Genomic DNA, 22,898 nt, shown 5'->3' on the forward strand with positions numbered 1-22,898 from the left:
AGGAAAGTAGAAAGGGGTCAGTCCAAGAGAGAGGTTTAGAGAGTGGGATGTCTGAGGAAATTAGAACATCCAAAGTACGTCTAGCAGAATGTGTCGGACCAGAGAATGGAGAGAATGGAGAGAGAATGCATGTCTCAGAGGTTGCGGAAAACCCCAGAGGAGGGATTAGAAGCATCCAGGTGGATGTTGAGGTCTCAGAGGAGGAGAAGTTGAGAGGTAGAGGTAAGGAGAGAAGAGGATAGGTCAGCCCACTCTGAGAGGAAGAGGGCAACTTGGCCAGGTGGCCTGTAGATAGTGGCCACAGTCAGAGAGAGAGAGAGAGCGTCTGCTGACCAGGCAGTCAAAGGAGGTGTAGGCCTGAGTAGGAATTACAGAAGCAGGGAGTCACTCCGGAAAGATCAGAGCTACTCCACCTCTGGGTCAGTTGGTTCTGAGCTCAGACAGGATCTTGTAGCCGCCAGGGAGGAGAATGTCAAAATTCATAACAGAGCTGGCCACGAACCATGTCTCGGTAAGAGCGAGGACATCCAGATCAAGTTTTTTTAGGAGGAGACAGATGACAGAGAAGTGTTAGACAGCAAAGCGAGAGTTGAGAGTAGCGACGTGGAGCATGTTGCCACATTTGAAGGACTTCTGGGGTGGGGGGGTACAGGGCTGAGGTGCACCCAGTGGAAGTGGAAGAGGGGCCCGGGAGTGGGGATAGGTGGAGGTGAGAGGTGGTAGAGGAGCCAGCAGGGTGCTAGTAGGAGCAGCGGGAGAAGGAAGGAAGTTAATAAGACGTGGAAGATGCCTATCAAACAGGAGGAGATTGGGCTGAGGGCCCTGGACCAAGAGGGTGTCATTCAGATAGACATTAATGATGACATTGGAGGAGTGGAAGGAGCCCAAGAGGGCCACCATTAATGGGAGCAGAAGAGAAAGGAGAGAGAGACAAAACCATATGACTGGTCAATAGGTCTGGTGAAGGAATGACAAAAATGATGTCAGTAAGAGTCTGTTTGGAGGAAGCACTGATGTAGATATCAGCTATAGGGAGACCTGGGTTGGATACCAGGATGTCCCCTCTTGAACCTCTTCCTTCCGTAGTGAGGGGGATAGGATAGTAGGTAGCGTAGAAGTTAAAGAAGATGGGAGCAACAGAGCGCACCATAGACTGTGCAAAGATGGTAGGTGGGAGAAGGGGGCAAGAGAAGAAAGAGATGCACAGCCCAGTGCACCAACACAGGATGTGCCCAGAGGGGCTGGGGGCGCCGGGGTCACACCTGAGGGGGAGACACAGGAGGAGAGAAAACAAGTATGAGTTAAATGCTGTTAAACAGGAGTTAGACATACACTATAATAATATACGCTGTTTTTAGAATATCACAAATGGAATCTTTTTTAACTTTATGTATGGAATTTTTTATATTTTGGAAAATGTTTTTATATGTAAATTGAATCGTCTGTAAGGTTGCATGCAAGCCAAGAATGCAGCACTTGAAATTGAAATAAATGAAATCTACACTACATCAAAGATGTATTTTTCTATTTTTTTAATAGGGAGGATATCTGCAGAGCCAGTGATAAGTGTGATACCCTTGGTGAGTACTGCATTAGCAGGATGTGTAATGGTGAGTGCTTTCAAATGACCACGTGAGGTCTGCATAGCTGTGAGAGATCAATACTTGAAAACACAAAAAATACTCCTAAGGAAAATACCTGTACATACTCCTTACTCATTGTGATAACAGTACAGAGCATATTGTTGCTTACGGTTTCTTATCTCCCCAGGTGCCTAGCAAGTACCGCAACCTCCAGGAAAGATGAGCCTAGGTGCTCATAATACTTAATAGGTGGGCCTGGTAGCTCGTACGCCACTTTCCCATTGTACAGCAGTTATGCATCACTAATGCATTGAGCTTTGCTCTATTATTCATCAAAGTGACTCTGATTCTATAGGTAAGAGCCCCTTCTTCACCTGTTGCTTTATCTCTTTTAAAACCACGTGTTTGAATTGAACCTCCAAGCTGATCCGTTGTATCCGTCACTGGATCCAGAGATGGGTTCTTTGAATGCATCCTGTTTCCATTAACTTCCACTGATCTTCGCGGGGGGTTAGGGGGTTCAATATCCGGGGTCACTCAAATATGTACCCAGGCCTGGACCCCCTTCTCAATATTTGGAAGCAAATTCCACAAAGTATTTTGGCATTGATAAGTTGGAAATGTCAGGTGAAAAATATGTTCAGAATTGAACTTTTTTTATTTTTAGTTCTACAATTTGATGGGATAATGGGTCGCCTGCTCAACTATCACCGTATGACAGACTTACTGCCTCCCTTAGGATTCGCATAAGCTGTTGTAATTGAAAGATCAGACTTAAAGGGAATTTACTAGGAAATGTTATACCAATACAGGTCATATCAGGGGTTGTATGTCGAATGATCGTAGCATATGTGGATCTAAAGAATATTGACGTTAGGATCAAGAGCATTGTATGACCCTAGCCTTGAGGGCCGGTAATATATATATATTATATAAACCAGGTATGTAGTTGCCTTGACAGCCTTGCAAAATGTCTGTCTTGGGTTGATTAAGCACAGCCCTCTAAGACAAAGACAATTTCCTGGAGAAAAAGGCTCACATTTGGGCTAATTTGCATACCCACAATGCCTTGCTGTTGTGGCTCAGAACTGGAGGTGAACTTCCAGCGATGGCTACTAGGTGGCGGTGTGGAATGTGTGACTAGGCTCAAACGGACTTTCCTACTGTCACATTTCAGGTGAAAGGTTTTTTTTCAAAACTTTGTAAACCCACCATAACTTTCTTGGTGTTGTGCATATATATATATATATATATGATGAGACTGTTTTCCTACAGTCAGAATGGGAGGCACTCCCCCGTTCGACAGAGAATCACCAGGAAGCTTGTTTACTGCAGACAAAATATCTTCTTTATTATGTGGACCATGACTTAAATAAAAACCACAAAATAAGTGGTGCTCCATACTTAGTGGCACAAAAATGATGCGTTTCGCGGTTACCTCACCGCTTGATCACAACAAGTGATACACAAACACCATATTGTTAAAATACCTCATGTGACAGGAAGTTTGACATAAAATTGACATTAAAGATGGACTGAGCAGGTAACTGTGAACCTATCGGCCATTTTGGAACGGATGAAGTAACATAGTTTTAATACGTAACACTTTCAATTTCTTTAACACACCCCCACTAGAATGTTAAAATGTAGATAAAATATATACAAAATTGTGTAAAAGGCAACATACATAGTTCAATATATTATCACATTATCACAAGCTTTGTAAAGTGCCTTGTGCATGCATTTCGCCCAAAGTGTCTAGTGCAACTCGTGCAAAATACAGCAACATTAAAGTGCAATGTGCCAGCATTAAAGTGCATAGTGCTCATTATTTTATAAAATGCTTAATGCATCTATGTTTTCTTTGTTGTCACATGTATGCTCCGTATATCTCTTGTGGGTGCGTTGAATCTCCATGGACTCACCCTAATCATTATCATTGAAATTCCTATGTTAGTGGCCCAATCTCTTCTATTTTTGACTAACCAGTCTCTTTTGGAGTTATCAAAGGAAAATATCAGGAAGATATCTGGCAACTGTCCAAGCATAGTGTATACAATGGCTAAAGTCGCTATAACCCCCTGAGCAGTGGCATTGGACAATCCGTAATGCCTGTATGTTCATATGTCTATTTAACAGAGAAGACTATCAACTTAGACATTACCGGTTCGATATAGATTAGCAAACAATTCTGGAAACATATATATATCTCTATCTGTATATATATTTGTTTGAATGGAAAGCACCACTCAGCCAACATGGAGCAATTCGATCTCTGTATTGATTCATGTATTTACTGTGTGCCCAATAGATTGTAGAGCCTTCCTTTGTCGCTGTACCTTTGCTGTGCTATACCTTGACTTGACCTTTACTTCACATGGGTTGACTTACTAAGCCAACTTCCATCCTAACACAGTTGCAAGCAAGTCTGACATATGTATATTTTGTTAGCTATAGAGGGCTTAATATCCGCCAGGTAGTGGATCAAAGTACCATGTACAAGTATCAGGTCTAGCAGATATCAGGTTAAGTAAAGTGTGGCAAGATTATAGTGTTGAAGGTATGGGGTGCAGAAGTAAAGGTGAGTAGTTGATGGTGGTAAATTGGGTTACCGTGGGAGAGAAGGAGTCCACAAAAATATTCCCAGATCAATTAATGTTTGTAGGATACAAGGATATAGGTTTTAACATATTTGTGTATTCACTAGCTTCAGTTTTGTGGGCTGTCCTTTTTAGGTTTATGTTATTGCGTATATACCCCAAGAGGGTGCCAGCATTGGGATTAGCATTTTATACTGTAGTTCAGTACTATCGGTGGAGGGAAAGATGGATTTTTTTTGTTGTCTGGCAGGTATTGTTGAAAGAGCCCCATTTTTAGTATTTTGCAGAAAAGGAGAATGGCGGCGGAATTTCGAGCTTCTTCTGGGATTGAGCTCCATATGGTCGGGTCTGGCAGAAGGACTGCCTGTGACTCTTCTCATTATGGGCTAGCTTAGCTTTTGTTAGGTGAGTAGCGAGAGCCTCCCGAGGTGTGGAGTTTATCCGCCAAGGAAGTTGGTGTTCTGTTCAAGACTGCTTTGTAAGCCATACATGGAGTTTTTAATATAATCTTGCTGGGGAGGGAGAGCCAATGAAGCTTGCACTGTGTTGGAGAGATACAGTCGAATTTGCGGGGAACTGTAATGAGGCAGGCCACATGAGGCAGGCTGCGGCATTGGGGCCAAGGTTTGTGGCTCGAAGCCATGTAAGGAGGGCATTTTCCCAGTTAATGTGTATGATCAAAAGGGTTTGGACCACTGTCCGCAAGTCATGTGCGGTGATGAAGGGTTTGATTTTGCACAGCGTGAACATCTGTAGCCGTGCAGTTTGCGCCTTTTTGAATATGCGCTTTTGGAAGGAAAGTCTACTGTCAATAATGAAGCCTGGGGATTTGACAACTGAGGTGTGGATCCTTACAGGATCATGTCATCCAGCCATTGTTGCACATGTTGCTGTTTGGTAGGAGGACCAAAGTGGACAAATCCGGTTTTGATGGGATTATGTTTGAGGTAGGCATTTGACATTTGTGTGTGGTTGCCAGACAGGCATTCACAGGAGTGAGCGATGTCCTGGAGGCCTGTGACTTTAAGGTACAATCAAACATCAGATTACTAATGAATGGCTTTGTTGGGGTAATTTAGAAGAGTTCCCAAGGGTTCTGGGTAGAGATTGTAGATGATTAGGGAAAAGATGGGACCTTGGGGGACTCAACACGTGACTGGGAGTCTGTTGGATCTGAAAGAACCCAGCTGTACTGCCTGGTGTCTGCCTGATAGGCAGGATGCAAACCACTTTAGGATGGTCCAGAGAAACCAGTTAGCGAGGAGGCAGTGAAGTATAGGATGGTTGGCTGTGTTAAAGGCAGCTCAGAGGTCTAAGAGGACTAGGAGGCACGAGTCCCCTGTGTCAGTGATTCACAGCGAATCAGCCACCACTTTGTGGTGGCAGTCTCAGTATTGCATTTGTGGTGGAAATTGCAGAAGAGGACAAGCAGGTCCATTTTGACAAGCAGTTGGGTTGCAACTACTTTCTTGATAAGCTTCTTAACCCCTTAAGTGCCAGGCTATGATGCAAGTCTATGCAAAAAGGAGGAGCATACTCGTCCTTGCCACTTAAGGGGATTGCGTTAAAAATGCTCATCAGCAATTTACCACATATATTGAGGCATTAGACCCCGCACCACAGGGCACTTGTGTGCGGTATGGGATCGCCACTCAAGTTAGTTGTCCAGAGACAAACGCAAGTGCCTTTAATGAGGACCAAGGCCACCAAACATAAAATAGAACCAGGTGATAAGGGCTTGTGAAGAATTGAGCGAATCTGTCCCTTCTCCCCAAGGTGGCACTCCCCACTGTGAGGCTAGGGAGGTGAGCTCGCTCAGCAACACCCTCCCTATTGGTTGAGGCAAGTGGGATCTCACTGGAAGAGACACCTCCTTTGGGGACAAGGACTACTGTTTCGGTGAGGAATTCCCTGATGGGCCCCAAGTGGTGGCTTACATGGACTTATACAATAACTCAGGTGGTTATCAGTCTAATAAAAATAATGTGACTCTTATTGGTCAACAACAAGAAGTTGAGGTTGTCCCTTTAAACGAGAGTCTCTAATGTCAAGGGGGCTGAAAAGGGATAAAGGGTCAAAGAACCAACAGGAGAGGCCAGCAAGCTGAGAAAGAGCGGAAGGCTGAGAGAAGCAAGGGAAATCCCATGTGTGTAGCAGAACAGCACAAAGCAGGGCTGTTGATAAATGCAGAGCCTGTGTAAGCCAGATCAGCTTCGACGCGGAGCAAGAAATGCTGGGAGACCGGCGTGTGAAATTGCAGGCAATTCCGTACTGGTGGAATAGAGAGGTCGTTGGTGGCATGATCAAGAATGCAGACGTGGTGGGCAGCTCGCCCGTGCACTGATACCGTTACCATCCGCAGGAGAAAGCAACTCTCAACTCGGGTCATGGCATCAGTGACATCAACCGAGAGATCAACCTTAGATCAGCAGACAGGGGCACTTTGAATATTCTCCGTGTAAATCGAGTACTCGGGCGAGGGAAATCTTTCCCAAGGCAGCACAAGATTGGAACAAGCTTCCTATTGCATTACGGCAAGAAGTGAATTATCTGAGTTTCAGGAAATCGCGGAAAACCTTCTTGTCTTGTTACAATGGTATGTGCATTACCATCATAACCTTTCAGACCTAGTCAAACGGAAAGTATTATGTGAATTTGATCTCGTCTTGATTCCCCGCGCCCTGATGCCTGCGGGCTATTGGTGCGTTAGAAGCATGCACATAAACATAAACAGAGAACATAACGCAGAAGAAAGAGACACCACTGGACAGAGAAACTCCAAAGTCCTGCAGGTACCGGCGACGTTATCCCTGAAGACAGAAGGTAATAGGGGGAATAGGAATATCGGAAAAGTCTGCAGAGACTCATTATAAATTAAACAAAACTTGTCCCAGTATTGATGAGACATGGATTGGAGGCAAGTCGTTGAACCAGAACTGTATACAGGAAATAAAGAGAAATAAGCAAAACACAAAAGGGGAGAGAAATGGAGATGGAAGCTTGTCACCTTGGGAAAAGGGAAAGGTCAAACCATATACGACAATAAGAGAGAGAAAGACACAAGGAGTACAAATCTGTGAGGTCACGACGAAATGACTTATACACGAAACAGCACCCTGAAAAGTGATATATAGTAATAGGAAGTTGAACTGCCAAAGAGATTATAAGAAAGAGAGACATTTAAGGTGACAGACCTTTGAAGTCAGAGAGAGAACATTCCTATATGAAACACTACCTTGAGAAAAGGGGAAAGTTACCACATATGTAGAGGATAGGAAAAAGACCATACCAGAGAAAGAGAGAGCGAGAGAGAGAGAGAAGGGGGGAGAGTGAGAGAGAGAGAGAAGGGGAGAGAGAGAGAGAGAGAGAAGGGGAGAGAGAGAGAGAGAGAGAGAGGGAGAGAGAAGGGGAGAGAGAGAGAGAGAAGGGGAGAGAGAGAGAGAAGGGGAGAGAGAGAGAGAGAGAGAGAGAGAGAGAAGGGGAGAGAGAGAGAGAGAGAGAGAGAGAGAGAAGGGGAGAGAGAGAGAAGGGGAGAGAGAGAGAGAAGGGGGGAGAGAGAGAGAGAGAGAAGGAGAGAGAGAGAGAGAGAGAGAGAGAGAGAGAGAGATACATTTTGAGAGTACCAACCATACATAAAACAGAACCTTGGGAAAAGAGGAGTCACAACATATCAGAGAGAGACTATACCAAAGAAAGACATTTGGGGAGTACCAACCTGCGAGCAGCAGGAGGAAAAGACACATACATGAAACAGCACTCTCGGAGTGGCTGAAATGTAATTGGAAGTTAATCAGCCAAGACAGAATAGAGGGTCTGAAACCCTGCAGGAGAAAATAAAGGAGCCTAAACAAAGCTAAAATAATCTCTAAAGAGGAGACAAGGGAAACTATCAGTCACCTAGAAGAACTACATAACTTGATCCAGCGGATAACGAAAGACTATCTGCGCACAGCTTATTGAGTAGACCATAATAAACAAGAGAATCCCTGCGATAAAACAGGGCAACCAGAAGAAGGGAGTCATTCTCCTGGCCTTACTTAGTTATACTAGTGGTGGGGTCAGATGGGTGAGATTTGGACAGCGGACAGACTTGCTTTTGCACATTCACTCAGACTGACGTGCATCTTAGTAAAGTAGGTAGAGAACACCCCATAGTTAGAGAGAGAGATAGGCCTTATTTTGTGTTAAATAAATCATATAATCAAAATGTCTATACAGCGTCCGTGCTCTTCTTGTCATGCTGCACAGGCTCTAGCATAGTTAGAGCTTGTGCAGGGGAACAAAGTAAGCAGAGATAGTGGTAGTGGTGAGACAAGGACTGAAGTAGAGAAATAATATCAAGGGTGCAGGTAGGAAGGCGGAGTGTCAAATCGGAGGGAGAGTAGAGTTGTGACAAGTAGAACACCTTGAGACGCAGTGTCAGTGTATGCGGAAGTTCCTTCCCCCTGAGACTCCTCACCTGGATCTTCAGTGGGGTTTGATGTCTTCTGTCTCCTTCTTCTTTCCTTCGTGGGATTCTCTCCTTCGTCACTCGATTTGACAGTCCTTCTTCCCTTCTTGCGTTCGAAGAGGTAGGGACGGTCTCCCCCCGAGGCCACCTTGCCCGCCTATGGATCTGGCAGTCAGGTGAACCCAAGGGAGTCCGTCCCTTCAAACAGGGAAAAAGCCAGATATGGCAGAAAAAACCCTGTGTAATAGCAGATGGTATTGGCCGATCCGATGTGAAGATTGGAGAGGCTGGTATAGTCGTGTATCAAAAGAGAAATTGAAAATTCAAATGAAAACTGATAGAAGTCTCTGATCTTCCTGGATAAGGGTTAGCTCCAAGCTTATGCTCTGTATGGGAGTGGGGATCGGCAGCACCCTTGGTACAAAGGAACAACCCCAAACAGAGGGCAAACAGGTAAGATGACAGGAGGCTGAAAGAAATAGGGAAAGCCACCAAGAGAAATCCGGAGGAATCAATAAGTTGAAGATAACAAGCACGAGAGAGAACCAGAGAGAGCCAGAGAGAGAGAGAGAGCGAGAGAGAGAGAGAGAGAGAGAGAGAGAGAGAGCGAGAGAGAGCGAGAGAGAGAGAGAGAGAGAGAACGGAAAGTGGGTGAAACTCGGAATAGAATGTGACCGCTCCGAAAACACAGCGGACGGGTATTTGAGAGCCCGCTAGACCCCAAGGTAGAATATAAAGAAACAGAAACCAGAAAGCACAATCGGAACTGCAGTTTAGTCGGGAAAAGCGGCAGCGGAGAGGCTGACCGACATCTGAGAGAAGCGAAGGAAAGAAAGACCGGAAAAGAGGCAGGGCAGGCGAAAAAAGGGATAGGCACGAGAGGGGAAGACCAGGGAAGAAACAAGGCTCCGGGAAGAATAGTAACGAGGGAAGTCTCGTGAGTGGGGCACTGCAGCACAGGCGAAAGTCCAAAGACCGACTAATGCGAGTTGCAACGCGACTCGCAGGGGGCGTGGCCTCCTTATATACCTGCCGGTCCAAAAACGACTAGAGCGTCAAGCAGACCTGTAGAGGGGTTTAATACCGCCTCTTTCTTGCCCAGAGTTTCCACGGCCGCGGTGTGACACGCAGTGCAGGAGAGGGCCAGGTGAGAATGAGCGTGCATGCAGTGAGAGACACTGGGTGAAAGAAAGGCCCATTCCCTAACTCGCTAGAATACTAAGTGGGATAGGATAGCGAAAGCTAGTAAGCCCCTCGGGAGTAAGTTAGCTAATGTTTTAGGGATACCACATATAGCCTTAACCAGGGACTGACAGTAGGGGTCAGCTGGAAGTATTACTAACACCTGTTAAGGACACCTGGGGCAGGAAGGAGGGAAAGTCTGCGGAAGTCGAGCAAGAGGGGGACGACCCGAATGCCAAATTACTCAAGAATGCCCTTAGCCCTAACCATTACCCAAGAGTCTGTTAGACTGTCTACTTGTAATTTTCGATAAACAACCTTGGACTGACAAGGCAGAGTCAGAGTGGTGTGACGAATCTGGACAATGCATCCCTTCTCCCCACTGGGGAGCTACCCCCTATGAGGCTAGGGAGGTGAGCCCACTCTGCCGTACCCTCCCTAGGGGTCTGGACAAGTGGGATCTCACTGGGAGTGACTCCTCTCAACGGTACAAGGACTCTCAGTCCAATGAGGACCTCCCTGAAAGGACTTCCTTGTCTGCATACATGGGACTGGAAAGAACTGAGTGTTTCAGATTTTTACTACAAGTACCAGAAACCCTCCTTCCACCCTTTTGGCTTCAGGTAATGCTGACTGTGATCTGAGGGCTGCCGTAAGGGGAGAACGACACACCTTTTCTGACTGTGATGACGTATGTTTACAGAATAAGAACTGTGAATGGGGAAGCTGTGCGTGCCTCCTACGCTGGGAGGAGAATCACGGTACGCAGAGGGGAGCTTCTGGAAACATGTCCTGGAGGGGCAGAGCTATGCACAGCCACAGAGCCAGCCGGGGAGTATGTCCCTCAAACTGGAGGCTGCAAAGCGGGAATGCTGACAAAGCAGGTGGCTCTGAGCAGGAAAGGATCCTAGACAGAAAGCAAACCATCTTTTCTGGTGGTGCGACCACAAACGCTCAGTGGTGGCCCGGCCACACCACAACCGACGCCGAAACCTGAAACAAGCAAAGAGCCAGAGTCTCCGAGCTTCACACTGTGAGCACCGGTCCAAAGGAGATGAGCAGGAAGAGGCAAACGCTGTGAGGACTCTAACGAAGGCAAGAAGCTGTGGAATCAGAGTCGGCCAAAACCTTTCCCAGTGGGAAACCGTACCGAGCACAAACCCCATGCAATCTGGAATGAGAGTGTTGCTAATATCAAATCTGGAGAAGTCACCATGTGCGTGCAAGCCTGATAGTATGGAGCAGGCATACGACCACATGTAAAGAGAGTGAAAGGAACACAAACACTATCTACGAAGGCTGGGGAAGCTGCAAAAAGTAAGAGAATTCCATAGACAGACGTCCTGTGGAGCAGGGAGCCAAAGGAATGCATGTGATCTGTATCCAGGCTGGGTAAGCCAATAAAATGTACAAAAGTGCTTGAAATGAGAGGTCACAGTCCTACCACAGAGCTACAGGACTTTGGGGAGTCCCCGCACCACACCGAAGGTGGGAAAAAGGAAACTGCATACACAAGTCATCCTGGAGGGATTTAACAAGCTGTAAAGAGCGAAGAATTTAAAGCAAGAGGCATTATCTTTTTTTCATAGAGAGGGTGAAAGCAAGAACTGTATATAAGATACTTATATTTAAATCGACGAACTATACACAAGGACTGGATACTGTGTAATAATAGCCTAAAAGAACTTTGAGACTGAGATAAGGCAGATGCCATGCCGACGCCGTGGTGTAGCCTGGCCCGGCAGATGCCCATGCCGAGGCTGTGGTGTAGCCTGGCCCGGGAGATGCCCAAGCCGAGGCCGTGGTGTAGCATGGCCCAGCAGATGCCCATGCCGAGGCAGTGGTGTAGCATGGCCCAGCAGATGCCCATGCCGAGGCCGTGGTGTAGCATGGCCCAGCAGATGCCCATGCCGAGGCCGTGGTGTAGCCTGGCCCGGCAGATGCCCATGCCGAGGCCGTGGTGCAAGCCTCCTTTTCTTTTCAGATAGGTTTATCTAGAGTAGTAGGGCCTGTTAGTAGTCAGGAATTTGGAATCAGGACTCTTTATTTTGGACTACGACAACCCCCCTTAGTTTCGTTTTCAAAGGCAGGGCATCATCCTCATAGGGCTAGGACCATTGAGGCATTTTTCCTTTCGTTTGATTAAATACGTATATACCGTGACCCCATTGTTATCCGAGTCCTTCTGGTTTGCCGCTGTGGTTATTTGCGGCAGGGAACCCAGTCGCAATACATTATGTGATCGTACGCCTCTTGTTTACTCGTCGCTCCTTCACCTTGAGGCCTACGTGCGTCAGTAAAAAACATAATTCTGTCCTTATAGTCAATCTCCTGATCAAGCAGATGTCATGTATGTTACGTAAACCTGTAGATGTAGCCATTCTCGCACGCAGTTAGTTATGAGAAGTGTTCTGTCACTTGTGCAAAGTAGCATTTGTAATCATTTACTTAAAACATGTGTTTGGCGGTCACTTACAAAAAAATATTTATTTAACAAAATAAACCATCATGTATAGATACAAATCTAGGGTTTATGGTCATTGCTTCAAATTCCTTGCATCGACATGCATTTGCATCAAATTCTTTCCGTCTAAACAATTTGCATTGAAAGCATTTTATTTTTTGCGGGGGCTCCCCCCAACCCCTGTTTTTTAACCTTTATAATGCACCTAAACAAAAATTAACCATTTACCCCCAAAAATATGCATTCGATGGACATTTTTTAGTTGGAAACATTTCGATGGAATGGCATTAGATGCAATGACCAGACACCAAAATCTAGTGTATTTGAGCAATATTGGCAGCCGACACAAGTCCATAAAGGGGAAAATGTAACTAATAACTTTTACAAGGTCTCTCTCTTTGCCATAATATCATATTCACAAACCTGCAAAGACAAAAAAAGAAGTGTGAAAAAGAAGGGCACGGTTAGGAAATCTCACAAGTCTTTTTGGTATCTTCTGGGTGGAGATCCAATAGGACCCAAGAAAATGTAATTATAGCTACTTGGTCATCTGCCAGCCTTTAGACCATTTTAGGGTAAACATTAACCCTTATTCTATTTTCCTAACGCTTTCTGTGATTTATTTTAGGTTTAGCAGAACTGGGGACAATGTGTGACCAATATCGCAGCTGCTCAATAAGTGAAGAAAATGGATTAAGCGCAGCCTTCACGATAGCCCATGAACTGGGGCATGTGTAAGTAAACAGTAGGCGTTTCTGAAATAGTGGTAGGGTTTCAGCTGTTTCTGTTGTCTTCTCGGACTGTTAATGATCTTGGCTTGGTATAAAATGTTCAAACAATTGGAGAGATGCCTGGCATTTCAACCCTTGTGCACTGCGCCGCTGGGCGGGGCCAAACGGATTTACATATGCATATTTCTCCTCTGCGGTGGAACCGAGGGCTAAAACAGGGCTGTAGGCCCTCCGGCGTGGGCACCATCACAGAGAGCAGGTTACCGGGCCGTGCTCGGTGTCAGCAGTTGGTCTCTCACACCTTTGGCAAAAATTGAACTGTCGGGGGTTTCACCCTAAGTTATAAGGGGAATTCAGACTTCGAGGCCCTGCTCTTTGTGCCTTGGGAGATGCCGCGCCGCGTCCACATCTCACTGCTGATTCCCAACAGGCAGAAACCTTGTAAGTGATGTTGGAGCAGACTCATGGGGTCGTGCATATGTCTCCTCTGGTCTGGCATGAGGAGCTAAAACATGACTGTAGACCATCGTGAGCGCGAGCCTCCAATGCAACATGTATTTGGCCTTGGTACTTCTCAGTAGAGGGGCTGTCACCAGTGGTCGAAGTGTACAAAAAGAAGTCGACGCTTATGACGAAGGCCACCTCTTGCGAGGCGGGATTTATCCCATGAAAACCTTCAAACAACCTCAGACTTGATTCATAACTTGCACCTATCGGCCCTGATTAAAAAAGGCGATGGATTCGCCGAATCACGTGTCTCATATAGGGCAATTTTTCTGAATATACTTTTCAAAAACAAATACTTTTGAGTGTGCACTCATTATTTACCTTGTGGCGCTTGATCGCAAAGTAGAGTGGGGGTTTTTCGAGCCCTGTTCACCCTTATGTTCCCTGCTGGCCTGCACCCACTCCCCACAAACCCCATCACCACGCCCCCACCCACAATACAAACCACCAAACACATGCACCTGCTGTTTAAGGCAACGTTCATTGTAGTGCACTTAAAGGGCAAGTTTAAACTTCTTCCTACACTTATTTTAAAACAAAACCATTTCGGAATGGTTTCTTTTGAAAATAAAAGTATAGGAACAGTAAAACTCACTTAAAAAAAAGTAGAGGAGCACCTCTCCCAACCGTTCCCGCTCACTTCAATCACTGGCTATCACACTTTTGCTAATTACGTAAATGTGTTTTACAGAATTGCAGCTTAGGTTTTGTTTTGAATAGTGAACCGTCCATAGAAAGACGACTGATGAAAAGAGCCTCAATGAACAAGGACAGAGCAGTGTTCATTGAATCGTTTTTCCCATGGATGCCCCGGGGAGTACAAAGCCACCTTAGTTTTAGCGAAGTCACATCATAAACAAAAACACTCATCATCTGTGATCCCCGACTGATGTGAATGTGTCAGAGGGTCTATAATGGGACGAGCTTGTCGGATGTACCTGGGGTAGGTATAGCGATGAGCAGGGCTGATGTGCTGGGGGCAGGCACAGAGATGAGCATGGCTGATGTGTTGCCGTGGGTAGGTACAGGGATGAGCATGGATGATGTGCCGGGGGGTAGGTACAGGGATGAGCATGGTTGATGTGCCGGGGGTATGTATAGGGGTTATGTATAGGGATTAGCATGGGTGATGTGCCAGGCGGACTGTGTAGGGGTAAGCATGATTGATGTGGCTTTGGGTGTGTATAGGAATAGGTAGGGTTCGTGTGCCGGGGGTATTTATAGGGTTAAGTATTGTTGATGTGCTGGGGTCTGTATAGACACAAGCATGGTATGTCTGTATAGACACAAGTATGGCTGATGTGCCGGGGTCTGTATAGACACAAGCATGGTATGTCTGTATAGACACAAGTATGGCTGATGTGCCGGGGTCTGTATAGACCCAAGCATGGTATGTCTGTATAGACACAAGTATGGCTGATGTGCCGGGGTCTGTATAGACCCAAGCATGGTATGTCTGTATAGACACAAGTATGGCTGATGTGCCGGGGTCTGTATAGACCCAAGCATGGTATATCTGTATAGACACAAGTATGGTTGATGTGCTAGTGGTCTGTGTATGGTTAATGTGCTAGGGGGCCTGAATAGGGATGAGCATGGTTAATGTGCTAGGGGGCCTGAATAGTGATGAGCATGGTTAATGTTCAAGAATGTCTATATAGGCATGAGCATGGTTGGTGTGCTAAGGAACCTGTATAGGGGTGAGCATTTATTAATGTGCCAGGGGTCTGTATAGAGAAAATAATGGTTGTGCTAGTGGGTCAGCATATGGATACACATTTTTGAAGTGCCAAGGGGCAAGCATGGGAGATTTCCCAGGGGGTCTGCTTGGGGATGGTTGAGGTGCCAAGGGGTCTGTATGGAGAATGATCAAGGTTGATTGCCAGGGGGCCTTTAAATGGATGAGCATGGTTGATATTCTAGGGGGCCTATGCAGAATGTGCATGGTTCATGTGTCAGGAGGTCCTAAAAGGGATGAGCCTGGTTGGCAGAATGGTAAGATAGTAAGATCTACACATTAGGGTGTCTCCTGGTATATTAAACGCCAACCCCAAAAGCAAAACGGTAGATGGTTTCATCCTCTGTTCCGGCTCCTGCAGAAAGAACAATACATCTCCTACACTTTAAACAAACATAAGAGAGCACAGTTGTCTTTTCCTACTCCATTTCCTGCTCAGGAAGTTGGGGTTCACATCACATGATGGCCCTGGCCACTGGATTGCTGTGGGTTCAGCGTACGTTATACCTTTTCAGACAGGACAACCAGACTCCTTCAGTGTGCTAATGGCATCTCTTGGGAAGTAACAGGGGAATGTCTCCCCCGGTAGGAAATGGGTGTTGGGTTGGAGTCAGACCCAGCCCCACTTGCTTTTGGGGTTCAGGCACCTGCATGGACATGAGACTGGATAAGGCAGTGCAGATGCACGTTGCCTGCCTCTATGTGCAGCTGTTTGCAACTGTGCCCCAGTCTGTACTGTGTCAGGTGGGGCACAGCCTATTATCAAACGAGGCTGTCATTCCATCCTCCTACAGCAGGACTCTGCAACCTTTGGCTCTCTAGATGTTTTGGACTACAACTCCCATCATCCGTAACCAGCATAGCCAATAGGCAGATGGGAATTGCAGTCCGAAACATCGGGGAGCCAAAGGTTGCAGACCCTGTCCTAGAGGGTTTCAAAGAAACTCTGTCAGACTCTCCTGCTTCCCTTACAAAGCCCACTGCTAAGCAGTCTAAACACTGCCCTTGATAAAGCACATCCCTCCCCCGAGCTCATGGAAACTAATGTGCTAGGGAAGCTGCTACTCCCTCATCTGCAGGGGAAATGCACAAATGGAAATGAAGGAATTCCCAATGTAGAATTCTTGGCTCTATGGGATAATGTAGCCTGGGGAAAAGTCGACAAGTAGGTGATTTTGTTTTTCCTGGACCCCTAAAAGCCTTCCCCCACATATTCTAGTGTGGGTATTATTTATCATTATAAATTCCAGTCCTAGAATATTTGGGGAAAGTGCTTGGTTTTCTTGGGAGTGCAAATTTGGCGACCTTTTCCTTTGCGACTCTATCATTGGATACCGAATTCTTCAGAAGAGAAAGATCACGGCACAATTAGCATTAAAGACAATTTGCTCCCAAGTAAGGGCGCTCAGCCAATCAGGTGGCTGGAATGTGATGACGTACTGCCAGTGTCCTGCCGTGTTCCACCAGCCACACTGAGCCCCTTCCCCAGTTGGTGCCATTTTTTTGCGCTTTCTCACCCTGCCTCTTCCTGTCCCCTCCTCTCAATCCCACCATCTCCAGGCCGCCATGGTATCGCAGACCCACCCTATCTCCACCCCCGCCACCCACCCACTTGCCTGCTGGCCCTGTGCTTCCTGCTCCAGCTGCCACTCCCTGTCTGTCCATCCACAGCAAGCCATAGGAATAGAAAAGGGACTATGTTCTATGGTAGTGGCCATCTTGTTTTATTTTTTTATGGGGCATTGGGCTAGCACAATATATGTGTGGCCACATACCAATAAAAAAACTAAAAACCATGAAAACTGTTCGCACCCTGGACAAAGCTCTGGAATGCGAATAGGTATCACACTCACGTCGGGGGGCCGGCAGGGCTTGCGGGCCATTGGCGGCCCTGTATCCTCCCCCACACCCAATGCGGGGGTGGTAGCTATAGTGATCAATGGCCGCTTCATTAATGCCACATTATACCAATACACACATATACAAAGAAACACAGAGCACTGCCATAACCCTCCTGTAAATAATCTTAATAAACATGTTACTGACAAAAAAAAGGCACATTATGCTGTGAGGTTTAGGGCGATTTGTGCACTGACCACAATTTAAGTAATAGACGAAAATGGACAGTTTTACACCCACCTACCAGTCAAAATAAATACCTACCCCCCTAGCAATCTTCTTCAACTCAGACATGGTGCCTGGGCCTCAGCCGGCCTTCAAGAACACGCCCTTATTCATCCTGCGTGCCACCGTCTCACCATGAATAAAGACTTAAGTCACATTATAGGTTCCATGTAATAATGTCCCAGCAAAAATGTCTCCTGACAAAAAGTCGCCTGTTTTTGCTGGGAATTTCTTTTTTTTACAAGGGGAGCAGGGGACATCCCCGCAACCCCTCCCCATAGATAATGTCACCATATAAAAGGTTGCCAGTGGATTTTCCCGCGACATTATGTATGGGGACATTATTCCCTGATCCCACATTATGAGTGTGGCACTATTGGCAGCGCTAATGCTGCCACACTGGAATACTTCTACAGCTGCCACATTTTGCTGTAAAGCTGCACAATGATATACTTCTCTTGTTCCCCATCATGGATTCCCAGAAAACACCATCTCAGACGGCCAGCTCAAGTCTGTTGAGTTGCCCGAGGTTGTCTGGAAAAAGACAGTCATTAAACTTGTCTGGCCCGTTCACTGCCTTCCTGAACGGAGACTCTGTGGCATTGTACGTATTGACCATAACAACAACTAGTGACCGGTTCCACTAAACCTCCCACACTCCAGCTCCACCAGCATGGAGGGGAACATGCTAACCCCTCTGTGACTCCTGGCCAACTTGCCTTATGAACTCAGCGGCCTGCCAATACAGAACATAGCCTTCTGGGAGGTCACAACAGGCGGCCCCCCCTGGACACAGAAGAACAGTCACTGGGATTAACAGTTCCGCAGAGAAAGAGCAGCCATTGAGAATCGTCGGTCTCCCCGAGCCTGGTGCTTGGATGGTGGAACTTGCAGATGCGCCCGCTTTGCATGGTGGGGGTCTATGGGAGGGTCCTAAGGATGGACCCAGTTTTCCAGATATTTGGGAGAAGGTCAGTTGAGCTATTTGGAATTAAGGCAGAGAGGTTTGCTGGAGAGTAAGTGAAGGTATCTCAAGAATGGGGGAGTGGTAGGGATTTGCGGCGACAAGGTAGCCCTGCAGCATTTTGCACTAGCTGAAGTATCTTGGTTTGGTGGGTAAGTTGGCAAAGAGAGCGTTTGCCACGAATTGCTGTCGCGAGCCTACAATGGCGCCGTGATTGTTAAAGGGAACAAAACAGAGACTTTTCTGTAGCAATATGTGATGAAATAAGTATGATTTTAAGAAAGTGCGTAAATGAAGTTAGCGTATCTAGCCTACGATTGCCATTGGCAACGAAGGGAAGTCTTTTCTGCAGCAATTTGAGTTGAAAGAAGCTTGGCTTAAGGGAGTAAAGAATTCACAAGAAAAGGTTCCTAGGTAACCCCCTAACTGCTACAGAGAGGTTTGTGCCATTCTAAGTGCAAATTCTAAATACATTAAGAAAGTGTATGTCACATTCCTAGCACTGCAGACTTAGAATAATAAACATGGCAAGCGTGTTTACAGTTGTGAGATTATTGATGTCAGAAAGCTTAGTTCCTCGCTCCAAATCTGCTAATATTTTGTGATGTAGTTATTTTGTACAAATAATCATTTTCTACACAGAGTTGCTTTGCTCCACTATCAGTGGGAAAAGTCGGCGCAAGAAGTGTATTTCTGATTTTTTACATTTATTTAATGTGATATAGTTTTAGCATAAACCTTTACACATATAAACTAAAAGAATAGATATAATATTTAAAATGTAATATTCAAAACTTCAATATTTGATTCGAATTAATTTCATCATAAAATAACATTCACGGAAAAGAATACAGCGTAATATTTCTGGGATATAACTCCCAAGCGCAGGTAAAACAAACAAGATACCAATACACATTTCTGATTTAGACCAGCTCAATTTGGCTCGTGGTCATCCAGACTGGACAGCAGAGAAGGACTCATGAGGGTTTTTCAAATCAAGAACGAGAACCCCAACAATGCCAGAAGAATACCTTAGTGCCATGACTAAGTAACGAGATTTCATGTAATGTCTGTTTTGCATTTAGGTTTAACATGCCTCACGATGACAACCCTAAATGCAAGGAAGCTGGAATCAAGCATCAGTTTCATGTGATGGCCCCAACTTTAAATTACAACACGAGTCCGTGGACCTGGTCAAAATGCAGCCAGAAATATGTCACGGAATTCCTTGAGTAAGTACTGGTTGATGTTCCCCTTTAGACTGTTAAACATGTTTGTTGTTTATTTAATTGGTTTTTTCATAGCGCGCCCAATACCATACCTGAGGTTGGTTTCTAGACGCGGATCCGGGATGGCTCTGTGTGGGCCTGCTTCCGAGACCAGCGTGTTGCCCCTGTGCTACGCTCCGTTCACTTAGTAGCTATCCTCTGTTGTCACTTAGTATCTAATTTCACTGTGACACTAGTTGGACATTATTTCCAAGCCCTCCTATTGGATGATCAAGAGCACAAAGATGAAGTGTCCTCGTTCATGAATGACTTTTGATATCCGGCACGTTCACCAATACATAATCACTAATTATTAAACTAATATTTAAGACCCAGGCAACCATCTTAATGTCTACCCATGGGTGTTTGTGGAGGTCTTCCCCCTTAGATTACAATGACCCCCCCCAAATCACACATCCAGGCATGACCTTGCAATGGCCAGTGGGCTTCAGATGCCAGTAAAAGGGTTCTGTCTCTAGCATGTAAATGTGCTAGAAACAAAAATATATTAAAAAAAACTATATATATATATCCCAGGAAAATTATACTAATAGGCAATGTTAGATTAATATCATATATTCTATTTTCAGCAGAGCCCTGCCCAATGCTAGAAGTACAATAAATACTATTTCTTGAAGGGGGAAGTTCACACAAGAATTAGATTTGTATTGTTATTACCAGCATAGGCTAGGCCAGCCCTCTGCTAGAAATAGAAGAAATGCTACTTATAGTAAATAGTGCCAGGAATGGTCTTTCCTCCATTTCTAGGGTAGCCTGACCCATGCGCAGTGCCTCATGCTATCAATATAATGTAGCAATCATGCCCCAGCAGGGGGGCGTGCATGGCTGGGAACGGCCCACCATCTCTGGCCGACCTGAGCGAAGTGGGGGCCTCTGCAACGGTTGCGGGCCGGTACCGGCCATGTGCGTCCCCCTGCTGGGGCGTGATTGCAATTTGCATGCCAGAGTTTGCCCGGTGTACAAATACTTAATTTTTTTTCTCAGGAGATTGGCTGTGCTTATTGCGCGACACCAAACTTCCAAGGAAAATAAAAAACAAAGAAGGTGGTGCAAAGCCCCGGTGTAGCAGATAAGTGGGGTGCGGGGAGGGGAGAGAGGGTGGGGAAAGGCTTTGGTTTGTTTTGGGTGGATGGGGAAGCTCCCTGTTGCCTGCCCACATTCTCCCCCAAAAAAGATGGTGCCACCCGTGGAAGGGCCTCGGGAGGCTGAAAACAGCAGGTGGAGACTGTGTATTCTCGCCCGCTGTTTCAGATACCTGATTGGCTGAGCATCCTTCCCGGGTGTGAATATTACTTGCAGCCTCTGCTAAAAGAAAGAAAAAAAAATGCCCGGCCGGATTCACAAAGATTTGCAGAGCAAGTAAGAGATTCAATCCAAACCAAGTGCAAAGTCATGAAATTGGAGAGAAAAGATTTGGGGAAATATAGGAGGGCATGAGCCAAATAAAACTTTTTAGCACCACTTTATTCAATATCAAAAAAGTGTACTAACTGGTAGGGAGTGCCAGAGGAATGGAAGAAGCGTGACAGAGGAAACTTTAGACAACAGAAAACTCCATGTTTGCGGCATCGTATGTTATCAAAATAGTTGACATCTTCTCTTGATTTCTGGGTAAAATGTTTCATACCATATCCTCTGAAGGCAAGCTACAGATGAGAAGTAGTATTCATGAAACAGGCCCAGGGGTACCTCCTTTGAAGAAAGGTGCAAGAATTTAAATGGGAATTTTCAAGAAAGATCAGGGATAGAGAGGCTATGTGACAGACATTACTGTAAATTTGTCAAGGGTATATGATAGGAAGTTGGTAGAGTATGGGGTTAACTCGATAATAAGCTTTATTTAGCTTATTTTTAATCATCCCCAGACTCTACCAACTTGGTTTGAGAGAAGACTGAAACATCCATGTTCTCACGTGTTAACTATCGCAGAGGCAAGAGGCATCTCTAAGATTCCGGATAGTGACGAAACATAAGTTATCTTAGATTCAGAAGGTACAATAATAGTCACTTACCAAAACACGTAGTATTAAATGTATTTATCTATTTCACAGAATTTATGAATTGTTATACCTGATGAAGGGCAGCAAAGCGCAACACGCATCGTGTTGAGAGAAAAGGATACAGTTAGAAACCGCCACCTCACCCAAGTGTATATCTTCATTTCTGAAACAATGATTGAGCTTACGAGATTTCTTTTCACTTTAAATTGTTTGAGAAATTGCAAAACATATCATTTGTATCAATGTAAATGTTTTTGTTACGTTCTTGTGTTTACCACGAATTATATGGAGAATTGTGACTTCATTCATTATATTTGATTACCATTGTCTTTTAAAATCAATGACCTTGTATTAGTCATTAAAAACTACATTTTCTTGCCTTAAAGTGTGCACAGATTTCAGTCTCACTGTACAAGGTGCAACTCATTTTTCTTTATGTTATGTTACTTTGCATTTATATAGCGCCTTATGTATCATTGGTATGATCTCAAGGTGCTGGTAGGTTGAACACCCTTGGGAACCGTAGCTCAAGTCAGAGGGGGGGAGGAGAGAGAGATAGAGGGAGAGAGAGAGAGAGAGAGAGAGAGAGAGAGAGAGAGAGAGAGAAAGAGGGAGAGAGAGAGAGAGAGAGAGAGAGACGGTGCGTGGGTGCACTGGATGTGTGTGCAGCTGGTGAGGCACTTGCATGATAGTTGCTTCTTAGCGGTAGGTTTGGTGGTTGGGAGATCAGGAATATGTGTTCATTCTGTTTGCTTAATACCCAGACTGATTTGTGGCTGCGCTAGGCCTGAGAAGACGCATAGGCTAGTGGGTGTGCTGAGCCAGCTGTGTTTAATTAGGATGATGTGGATTATGTGGCGGGTGTTCGTATGAGAACAGCTATACCGAATGTGTCATAGTATCGCTGTGTTGTAGATGGGTGGTGGTGAATAGGAGAGAGTAAGCGTGGTGATGAGATGTGGTTTTCAGTAAGGACCATGAGATCGGGCACACACCTGAACCATTTATTCTATCCGTTCTATCCATCCACTCTGTCTGTTCCAACCACTCTGTCCGTTCAATCCACTCTATACGTTCCATCCGCACCATGCTTTCCATTTGGTCCATCCACTCAGTCTGATCCAACCATTCCTTTCGATCCATCTATTCCTTTCGATCGATCCACTCCATCTGTCCCATGCACTCCATCCGTCCCATGCACTCCATCCCTTCCGTCCCATGCACTCCATCCGTTCCGTCCCACGCACTCCATCCGCTACATGCACT

General features: G+C 45.6%; 1 protein-coding gene across 1 annotated transcript in view; it reads left to right on the plus strand.

Moving 5' to 3' along the window:
• The window catches only part of ADAMTS20 (ADAM metallopeptidase with thrombospondin type 1 motif 20), a 779,002-nt gene that overhangs the window by 268,337 nt on the left and 487,767 nt on the right, over positions 1–22,898 (plus strand). Inside the window, exons 7-9 of the mRNA XM_069628019.1 lie at positions 1,540–1,580; positions 12,908–13,013; positions 19,429–19,575. Of these exons, the coding sequence (XP_069484120.1) occupies positions 1,540–1,580; positions 12,908–13,013; positions 19,429–19,575 (294 nt within the window). The remainder of the gene's footprint in view (positions 1–1,539; positions 1,581–12,907; positions 13,014–19,428; positions 19,576–22,898) is intronic.

This window comes from Ambystoma mexicanum, chromosome 12, assembly GCF_040938575.1.
Source record: "Ambystoma mexicanum isolate Mex_15411 chromosome 12, UKY_AmexF1_1, whole genome shotgun sequence".
Lineage (NCBI taxonomy): Eukaryota > Metazoa > Chordata > Amphibia > Caudata > Ambystomatidae > Ambystoma > Ambystoma mexicanum.